General features: G+C 35.9%; 1 protein-coding gene across 2 annotated transcripts in view; it reads right to left on the reverse strand.

The window, feature by feature from the left end:
* The window catches only part of KHDRBS2 (KH RNA binding domain containing, signal transduction associated 2), a 725,702-nt gene that overhangs the window by 276,598 nt on the left and 437,864 nt on the right, over nucleotides 1–11,240 (reverse strand). Inside the window, exon 7 of one of the 2 annotated variants that reach the window (XM_024122131.3) lies at nucleotides 1,780–1,806. The exons of the other annotated variant lie outside the window; for it this stretch is intronic. Within the exon in view, the coding sequence (XP_023977899.1) occupies nucleotides 1,780–1,806 (27 nt within the window). The remainder of the gene's footprint in view (nucleotides 1–1,779; nucleotides 1,807–11,240) is intronic. 2 annotated transcript variants of the gene reach the window in all.

Here is an 11,240-nt window from a genome sequence, read left to right on the forward strand (position 1 = left end):
TGGAAACGGATCTGTCCATACCTATACACAAGCCTGACACATGATAGCATCAGTATTGCACACATGTAGGCAAAGAACAGACTGCTCAATATATTGCACTGATTTAATTGGTGACCATGAAGGGGAAAAAAACTCTCTTCACATACCATACATAAAATCTGTTGCTGGGCAATCAATTTGAAAGAAAAACAATATCATTTTTAAAAGAAACTTTATGGGAAGATTTTTACTATCTCAGAGTAGGAGAGGATTTCTTACATAAAACACAAAAATTATATTCTGTAAAAGGAAAACTAATAAATTCTACCACATTCAAAGAATAACCTATATACACCAAGCATCATAAAAGAGAATGAAAAGATAAACCAAAAACCAGGGGATGATTTAAAGAATAAATATAAATGACAAAATGTTACTAACTTATATATAGAGAGATAATTCTTACAAATAAATGCAAAGACAACCCAAGAGAAGCAAAAATCATGCAAACATTACCCAAAAGAGAAAATAGCAAGTCAATAAATATACGAAAATATAACAAATCTCATTAGTAGTCATAAAAATACAAATTAAAACCATTATAAAATTTGATTTCATTTTTGATTAGTTGGCAAGAAAGTGGAGTAATAAGGACTCTAATAATATACTGGATAATTTATCTCAAAAAGCTGAATGTTCCCTATGCCACAGCTCCAGGAAACAAGCATAAGAATATTCATAAAAGCAAAAAATGAGAAACTATCCAAATGTTTATACACGGTAAAATGAATTTTTAAAATTCTGGTATATTCATCAGTGAAAATGAACCTGTATCAATATAAATATACCTTAAAATTAAGAATATGCATAGTCTGTGTATAAAGTTTAAAAAGAAACAAAACTAAACAATACATTTTTTAATACATAAGTGAATAAGTGACAAAGGAAAAACAAGGTGATGATTATCATTCAGTTCAACCTATTTCATGTGAAGGGGGTATGACTGGATAGGGATGCATGGGGAACTTGTAATGTTTCATTGTTTTAGTCTCTGTGTATTTATTTTATGAATAATGTTATTCTTTAAACTACACATTAATGATATAAACTCTTATATGCATAAAACTTTTCACAGAAATAAAGAAAAATAAAAGCAGTTTAGGATAATGGGATTACTGCATTTTTAATTTTTGAAAACTGCCTTTGATTTTATAATGCTGTCTTTATATTAAATACCAGAGGAATTGATTCATTTGTGTGATATTTTTTCAGATAAGAAATAGTAACTAACATTCATTACATGTATACAGGAAACATAACTTTAAAAATAAATGTCTTCACCAAAAATAAATGCTGATAAGTAATTTTTTCTAAGAAAGCTAATAATTGAACCCTTTTCCACAAAGTGCTTCATTTAAAACATTTGTCAATATCCCATATGAGAATTCATACTGATTAAACAGAATAGTTGGCAAAACAAACAAGAAAGTAGTCTCTAATTTACATCAGGAATTAACTAATGTGATTTAGCCTCCTTCTACCTAAATGTCTATACTTTTTATTTTCCTCCTTCTCCACCCAAACCAGTAAATACTACTAAGAAATAATTTACCTAATCAGTAACTGGTCTAACTATTTGTTCAGTTGCCTCTTTATTATTTATACCTGCACCACAACATTGACCCTGCTAGAGAAAGTGGTGTCTTACAAGAATATATAGTTCAACACCAGTGACAGGATGAGCACCTCATCTAGATGCATCTGAAGATCTCAGGGATGAGTGTCAAACACCCTCTGAACAATCGAAGAAACTTGGTAGAGGGCAGCCTAGATGTATATGGCCCAGCCTTTTCCACCACACCTATCCCCAAGTCAGTCCTATAGTCCAGTCAGAACTCCTGATGCCACAGTTTAAAAGCCTCTTGCGATTTTTACATCATTTTATCCTGTCTCTGGGGTTTCACATCTCTTTTCAACTGACTGGCTAGATTGATAAAAGTCATTCGTGTAATTGATTTTTTTTTGTTGACCACTTATTATTTGCAAGTAGTGTAGGAAATAAATGAGAATAAGCCCTACACTGTCCTCAATGGGGCTTACAATCTAGCAGAAGAGATGCGTAAGTATGTAATTAATTATATTAAAGGCAGATCGAACCAAGCATCACTTTTTAAGGTGCTAGTTAAAGGAATGCTGGTGTGAATTCTGAGTTGAGAACCTGAAAGTCTGAGTAGACCATGTCATGTGTAAATGTTTGTGTGTGTGTGTGTGTGTGTGTGTGTGTGTGTGTGTGTTTGAAAGGTAGAAAGAATTACATACAGAGTAAACGCAGGAGGTGTGAAAATGCATATTGTGTTCTGGGATAGTAAATAGATCGGGCTGAAGCTAGGGTTTATAGAATCAAGATGCAGGGGAAAATGAAGCAGGAAGTCAATCTTACAATGAAATCCCAGATCCAGGGTAAACATAAACACCTTATCATATAAGCCTGTAACAGGTGCCAATAAGTAAAATCATTCCAATCTGTTTCACTCAGACCCCACTCTTGCTTGAAGGTGACGTTCTTCAGAAATTTGCAATCTACACTTTCAGGACTGATTCAGGCTTAACTTTGAGAAATTGGTTGCAATTACATCTCTATAGCTGCCTGTCCTTCACAGACCACAGGGAGCCTTGAACAAGGAACTTGCCACTTTTCCACAAAGTATTACATCTCTCCTTCCATTGAATTGTGTCATGACTACTTCATGTGCCATAAAATCAATCTTCTAACAGGCATCAAGTACAAATATGAATTTTTCACCCTCTCTTGTCAACTTGATAATTATTTTAATCTCCACACCCATAATAGATTCTATATTACTTTATTTCTGAAGTCAAACTAGCCTATTTTCTTATAACTCTCCAAATTTAAATTTAATTATAATCATCTTATTGTGCTTATTTATTAGATTATTATATTCTTTTAAAAATCATTTGCTGCATGATTCTGTGTTTTCCTGCTGACCCTCTGTTAAGATGGATTAATCTTAAAAGACTCAGGTCTATTCCCCTCATATTTAAAAAAATGCCAGAAAGGAAAACATTGTTTATTTATTTGTTTGTACATGTGGAGTACCCTAGAGCAGGAGCAGGTGACAAATAAATGACCAACTTGAAAGATTAGGTTTGTAAGCTGTTCCAATTTCTCACTTTATGGCCTCAGAACTATTACCTTGAAATTCAGTTGTCCCTTCTCTGCCTTACTGATTGCTGAAGTCTCTAAGTGGCCTTAATATCAAATCTAAGGTTCTAAATTTTATAACAAGATCAATTTCCACAACATTTTTATTGCCAAATACATTTTTTAAAGGATGCATTAAATTTGAGTCTGTCTGAGGTACGATGGCGAACAGGTTCTTTCAGGATAAAACAAGTAGTGCACTTGTGTGAATATTTATCTGACTGCAACTTACAATACTGGATTATTACAAATGGTGGGGACATAACACCACCAGTGAGGTGACACAGGAGAATTTATCATCAGGAGTATGTAGCTTTATAGAATATTGGTATTACTGTACCTACATTCTTCTAAAAAATATTTGGATCGAAGCTCATTTATCATTTAACAAGACACTCACCTGCCCAGTGCCTCCATGCCCCCACATTCAGAAACTCTGCTGAAAATGAGATTTTTTCTTTAGTGGTATTTAGCTGTTGTTGTGAGCTTTTTCGCAGTGTGCTACATCACAGTTGCATCTTTAAAAGGGGAGAAGGGGCTTGAAATGAATTAATTTTATTCAAACCACCGTCTCTGAGAACTGATGGAGTAAATTCTATATGGTTTGATGTAATATCTTACACCTTTTCTTTGGCATGCAGCTCCTATGAGAACAGGAGTGGCCTCAGGTAATTCACATAAACTAAAACTCCAGGATCTTCTTTTTGCCACCATTGCAGAAATATGTTTCTTGTAAATTTGGTTCTGACATTTGTCATGGGATAAATACAAAATGCATTGGATGCTATACATTAAGCCCATGGACCAAATCAGCCCCGCCACCTATTTTTGTAAGTTTTATTGGAACACAGAAGTCACTCTCACTCATTTGTGTGCTGTGCATGTCTGCTTTTGTGCTACAACAGCAAAATTGAGTAGTTGTGACAGATACTATGTTTCTCGCAAACCAAAAATGGTTACTTTCTGGCCTTTATAATTAGAGCTTGCTGACCGCTGAGTTGGACCAGCTCTGTTGTGTACTCTCTAGATTTCCCAGTGGTTCTGGCTGAAGGACCTGAAGGAAGAGAAAGAAAGGTAGGGAGCCAGAAGGAATGCAAATGCCTAGAAAATACCCTGGGATAAAGACAGTTCCACAATCCCTAAACATTGAAATGTTCTCCTCAGAGTAGAAACAAAACATAATGGAGGTGATGTGGAAGAGGAAGGGGTCTTTATTAGTCATCAGAAAGTCCTGGCTTTCCTTCCCTCCCCTTCCTCACCCACATCACTTCCTCCCTCAGACTGAGCCCTGTTCCTCCCCTCAGAGGTCACTGCTCACCAGCCCACAACACCCCCAGAGGGGCTGCAGAGGCTCTGCAGGGAAGTGACCTCTGACACATAATAAAGATTAAACTACTAAACAGAACTAAACAAAACAGAAAACTCTTTCCCCACTATTATGCAACAAGAGCAAGGGCTAAAATTGCCTTTGACAGATGGGTGCTCTAAAAAGAATTAGTGTAAAAACCGTGGTGTTATAGTAATGTTATGTTTAAAACATCACTTTAGAAAGTGGTTCAAGCATTTGGCTGAAATGAAATCTGTAGTCATTATAGGACTACATTATATTATTTTACTTAAAGTAAAAAAATGAATATCATTTTTCTTTTCTAAATCTCTTTTCTAAATATCATTTAAAGATTGTGGTTTTCATAAACAACTGTCTAAAATGTGTCTTAATTGAAGCTTTTATCACAATGTAGATAAATTGGAAAGCAAGATTTACAGTAAAAAAGGGTGACAAAAAATAATATTGAGGGAAGATGTACTTAATTATATTAGTTGTTTCTACTATGAGTATCATCATTATTTATTGCCATCATTGGGCTTTTTTGCTATTTTTAATATTCTATAGTTCCAAAGAACTTGAGGATGTGCCTAATTGTCCTAGTCTTTTCTATCCTACTACTATAGAGTTGAAGATTATTGGTCACATTCCCCCCTAATTTTTTTTAATTTGCACTATATCAAATAGATAGCATTAGAACTAATCAGTTCTTCAAACTTTCTGAGTGGAAGAAAAGCAAATAAAAAATTACAGGTATGTTTAGTTAATGGGATTTCCAGCAGGTGTCATAACTACTTTAAACCCAGTTTGTGAAGTAAGTCAGAAAAATATTAGCATATTTCTCACAATGAGGTCTTGAGTCCACTCTCACGAATTATACTCTGCCTTGAACCTGTGAGTTTGGGGGTTTTTTTTTGTCCAGGTGTGTTATCTGTTGCCCTTTTAAAGCCAGAAGCTTTGCCTTTTACATATTCATATCCAAAAAATATGTTAATTTTGAAGACAGAGCTGTCTGGCTCTGCTGTCAGACAGGTGACTAATAGATTTCTCTAATCCTCTGACCCCACAATTCCCTAATGGAAAAGCAAGGATTATACCTCTTACCCTTTATTATTGTGAGATTATATATCTATAAGTCCTAAAATACAACAGCCACCTATTAAAGGTAACTATATATATTTTTTTATCTCTCATTGCCTCTTCCTGTGGAAATTCACATAATATAAAATGGGCATTCAATAAATGATAAGTTAAATTGAATCAAATAGCACAATACATTTTAATAGACTAAGAATTATAAAGATGCTGATAACTGGATTAGCTACATAAATTTAGAATTTTTCTCTCTTGCTTGTTCATTTATTTTATTCATGGTCAAAATCTCATTTGAAAATGAAACACAGTTAATAGCAAGTAAGCTCATAAAATTAAAGTACTTCATCTTCTAATAAAATTAGGAAGTTGGAATTTTATTCTTCAGGCAACAGGGAGAGACTGATGTTTTCTAACAAAGAAGTCACATTATGAATTTAGTATTTTAGGAAAACAAACGTGAATTTAGCATTTAAAACAAAACCAAGAAACAAAAGATGAGTGTATATTTTTTGATGTTCAACTAAATAGAAGGAGACAAATCAGAAGGAACCCTAACTGGGGAGACACTGATGAATGGTTTAGATGTGTGAGTGTAGGAAGAGAGGTAATGTCTGAATGGAAAAGTCCACAAATAGTTGGAGCCTCTCAAACAAGTAGGTCCATAGCGACAGTCAATGTTTAAGATAGTTTTGGAGATGAAAACTGAAAATGTGATGTTATTATAGCCTTGTAAGGAGCTTAGAATAGGAAAAGGGGAATACAGCTAGATGAAACTTGGTAGTTTGGGAAAAAATTTTAGTGGAGATTTTTTTAATGGAGGAAGGGGCTTTGGTAGATTTAGTTTGGAATGATATTTGCTGCCTAAGTTACATATGAAAACTATCATACAATATGGTTTCATTTAAAGGGAAATACAGTTTCCCATCTTCAATAATGAAGAGAAATTACCTTAATTCAAATAATGAGATTATTAAAAGTTATTGCAAAGAACATTTGTAGCTTCCCCAGTAAAAGCCTTTAGCTCATATAACAAAAAATAATCACAAAAATCTGTAACTGATGGAAAGATTTAGCAGCCATTATTTTCCACTGAATGGAGAAACCATAATGGAAGACAGCCAAAATGTGGACAAGGACTTAATGCAATGTAACCATTCTTATTTGGAAAAGCCATTGATAATCAAACTATCCATGCAAGTCGTATTTAATTTTTTCTTTGACAGAAAATTATGAGAGAGGTGTTGGCAAAACACATAAAACAATGCTTTTCAACCAGCAAAAGAAAAAATGAATTTTGGGATTCTTAGGTATGCTTAGGTATTTGTCACCCTATACTGGGTCTTAATTTTTCAGTGGGCATATAATAGGCAAACTCATAATCAACTCAGAAGAAAAAAAATGATATAGAAACTATTAACTTGTACCCAGCACAGCCTTTTAAGAACATACCTATAGAAAAAAAGTAATGCTCAACTCACTTTCATTATTAATCCTTAAACCATGCTGTATATAAACCATAGATTAAAAACACCTAATATATACTAATAATGTAAAAAACAAGAGAATGGTAGATCTCCTTAAGGCTGAGGTGGCAGTTTTTGCTCTCTTCCCCCTGTATATAGCAGACACTACAAAAAGATCACAGCTGCAGAGCCTGGAGGAAACTTCAAAATACATTGTGATATAATATTTTCCATCAGCTAAAATTCACCTTAAAAAAGCTTCAGAGAGAAAACCTATGTTCATCCTTGTAAGTGTTAAAAAAAGACCTTAGTCATCATGTGAATTATAAGGTACAGGTTTGGATACAATCGTAAGTGTGTGGCCAATAGAAGAACCTGCATCTGTACTAAAATGGCTTAAACATGTAAAACACGATGCTAGAAGAAGGATGGCTTAATCAAGCTTCAACTTTAGATGAAAAATACACACAATTTTAAAAGACAGCATCTTATATTATTTGGGCACATAATTTAATATTTTAATAGTGTTTAAATACCACTAACTTTCTATGAACATTTGAACCACAGGTAGTATTATGCCCATTCTATTCTATAGTTTCAAAAAGTATTTCATTAACCTTACATGTTTTGGTTATTGTAAATATTAGTTACATCTCACAAAACAAAATCCTACAACACATTCTGGTAAATTACTCTCTGTTAAGAGGAGACTTGAGCATGAAACTTGAACAAGAACGTTTAATGGAATACAAATATCAATCTAGAAACTCTAATAAAAATCTCCCTTCGCTGGGTGAAGGCTCTTAGCTTTTACACAGAAAACCACCACATGTGGAGCCCCTCGAAATGCATTATAGATCAGGCTCATAATCTTTCCTTCCACAAAAATGGCACAAGAATTGATTTCAATTATCATTTAATACTTATTTCCCTCTCCTGTCAAAAAAATGTTCCATACACATGAAACTGAAGGTTGGCAGCCTGAATTCATTTATGGAACTTTTAAGGACTATTGAATTACAGTGAATTTTCTAGTTCTCTCATTGTTACTGGGAGGATGCCTCAGAGTCTGAAATATATGGTAGGATGTGCTACAGTGCCAACAGGCTTAGTAAGACCGATGGGAAGAAAAGCTTCTCAACAATATGTCAAAATGCATTTTATAAATTAGCTTAACATGACTGATTATACATGACCAGCACCTCTCCTGTAGAACTGAGCTGACATCTCTCTTTGCTTTGTTTGCCCCCATACAAGTCCCTGTCTGGGTATGAACTGTTGGAAAAACCATGAGGTAATTTAAAAATAAATTAGACCTATGTCTTTCGAAACTAGAAACTATTTTGCATGTCTGAGGGTTTTGGTTTTTGTTTGTTTTCATGCTATACCAACACATAAGATGCAGGGGAGTATTTATGATGTTGTCAGTATGTTTTCATACAGTGTGATGTTCTGGTGGGCACTCCCAGAAGTTGTGTGCCTTTACTTGCACATTCAATTCTCTCACAAAAATTTGTTAAAAGGACAGCATTTCCACAAAGGAACAGCATACTTATCAACAGTACCATCATGGTTGTAACTAAGGACAGTGGAACAGACTTGCAGTACTAGAAACTAAGGTTACACAGTTTCTTTCTTTAAGCAATACCCCACTGGACCCCTCCAGCCCTATATATACACTTTCCTATAAATGTTGCCATTGTTTTCCTCTACAGGATCCAGAGTTTATGGGTTTGAAGATTATATAATTTTGCATTCTATCTTTAAGAAAAAGGTTACAAAATTATTAATATAAATTAAACATGAGAGTGAATATTTATTTTGAATGAGTAAAGCAATCATGACCAATTGCAAAATTTTAAAAGCTGAAAATACTACAAATATCACAAATTCCAGAAAATAATATAGCATTTTTATTAACTGCCTGATATACCCTTAAACGACTTTTCCCTACTTTTTGAAGCACAGTTTTTTATCACCTCTAATATGACAATGATTTTATAATATTTTCTATAGACAGGTGAAGAAATTCAGTTTTTTCCCTCTAGCATGGTTGATAGAAAAACATTGTTAACACTGATAGTTTTGAAACATCTTTCAGTTTCACATCTCGTTGCTGTTTAGTTATAGACTGTTAGAATTGTCACATTTGGGGAAGCCCCTATCAAATTTCTTTCACAGTTGAGCTAAGTGACATAGAAGAATTTTTGACAGAACATTTCCAGCCCCAAACCATTCAGTTCCGGTTCCTCCAACACTAAGCACGCGTCCCAGCACCAGTGCCGAGGGCACAACTAAACAGCAGACTCAGATCTCCGTTCATGAATACATCGGATGAGCCAGGAAGAGTATCCCCGGAGTTACTTCTACAACGCAATGTTAGCAGTACCTAACTCATACAAGTAAAACCAGTCGACTAAACCCAAACTTAAAGAATCTCCGACACAAACGCCACTTGGCATGCTCTCACAAACAGCCTTATCCACTCCAACACTACCCCACCCGTGGGAAAGTGTGACAGGTAGGCAAGTGATAGCAACTGATAGCACGTAAAACACCTTACTTTTGCAACAAAGGAACATGACTGTGTGAGCAATTCCCGAGCCTGTAAGGTCAGTTCTTCCAGCACTGCCCTTCATCCTCCTGTCCCCCGTGCACCCACCCCCACATGACACACCTCTCCCGGGGCCTGGGCTGCCTGTCCCGACTCCTCCCTCATCCACTTGACAGCAGACCTTAGTGTTTCCATTTTCAGTGTTACCTTTGCCTTGATTCTTCCAGTCGCTTTCCTGTGCTCATAGCCAAGGCCACCTCTCACTAAGTTTCACCATTGTGGTCAAATCCCTAAATCCACCCTAACCAACTGAGAATTATAAAATTCTCCCAAACCTTAGTTTATCCTCTGCTTAAAAACCTTCAAGTGGGGCTTCCCTGGTGGGGCAGTGGTTGAGAATCTGCCTGCTAATGCAGGGGACACGGGTTCGTGCCCCGGTCTGGGATGATCCCACATGCCGTGGAGTGGCTGGGCCTGAGAGCCATGGCCGCTGAGCCTGTGCGTCCGAAGCCTGTGCTCCGCAACGGGAGAGGCCACAACAGTGAGAGGTCCGTGTACCACAAAAAATACCAAACCAAAACAAAACAAAACCTTCAGGTGGCCCTTTATTATACAATCAGTGGCATTATAACCTCAGCCTTCGATATCATCTGTAACCCCAATTATTTCCCCTGCTATTTTAAATGAACTTTCTTTCCCCCAATTATTTTCCTGTATGCTTTGGGTTTGCTTTGAAAAGTCCCTCTTCCTGCCTTCCCCCTTTTTTTAAACATCTTTATTGGAGTATAATTGCTTTACAATGGTGTGTTAGTTTCTGCTTTACAACAAAGTGAATCAGTTATACATATACATATGTTCCCATATCTCTTCCCTCTTGCATCTCCCTCCCTCCCACCCTCCCTTATCCCACCCCTCCAGGTGGTCACAAACCACCGAGCTGATTTCCCTGTGCTATGCGTCTGCTTCCCACGAGCCATCAACCCTATGTTTGGTAGTGTATATATGTCCATGCCACTCTCTCACTTAGTCACAGCTTACACTTCCCCTTCCACATATCCTCAAGTCCATGCTCTGGTAGGTCTGTGTTTTATTCCCCTCCTACACCTAGCCTCTTCATGACTTTTCTTTTTTTTTTTCTTAGATTCCATATATATGTGTTAGCATACGGTATTTGTTTTTCTCCTTCTGACTTACTTCACTCTGTATGACAGACTCAAGGTCCATCCACCTCACTACAAATAACTCAGTTTCATTACTTTTTAAGGCTGAATAATATTCCATTGTATATATGTGCCATATCTTCTTTATCTATTCATCTGTTGATGGACACTTAGGTTGCTTCCATGTCCTGGTTATAGTAAATAGAGCTGCAATGAACATTTTGGTACATGAGACTTCTTGAAGTATGGTTTTCTCAGGGTATATGCCCAGCAGTGGGATTGCTGGGTCGTATGGTAGTTCTATTTGCAGTTTTTTAAGGAACTTCCATACTGTTCTCCATAGTGGCTGTATCAATTTACATTCCCACCAACAGTGCAAGAGGGTTCCCTTTTCTCCACACCCTCTCCAGAATTTATTGTTTCTAGATTTTTTGATGAT

Source organism: Physeter macrocephalus, chromosome 18 (assembly GCF_002837175.3).
Source record: "Physeter macrocephalus isolate SW-GA chromosome 18, ASM283717v5, whole genome shotgun sequence".
In the NCBI taxonomy this organism is placed as follows: Eukaryota; Metazoa; Chordata; class Mammalia; order Artiodactyla; family Physeteridae; genus Physeter; species Physeter macrocephalus.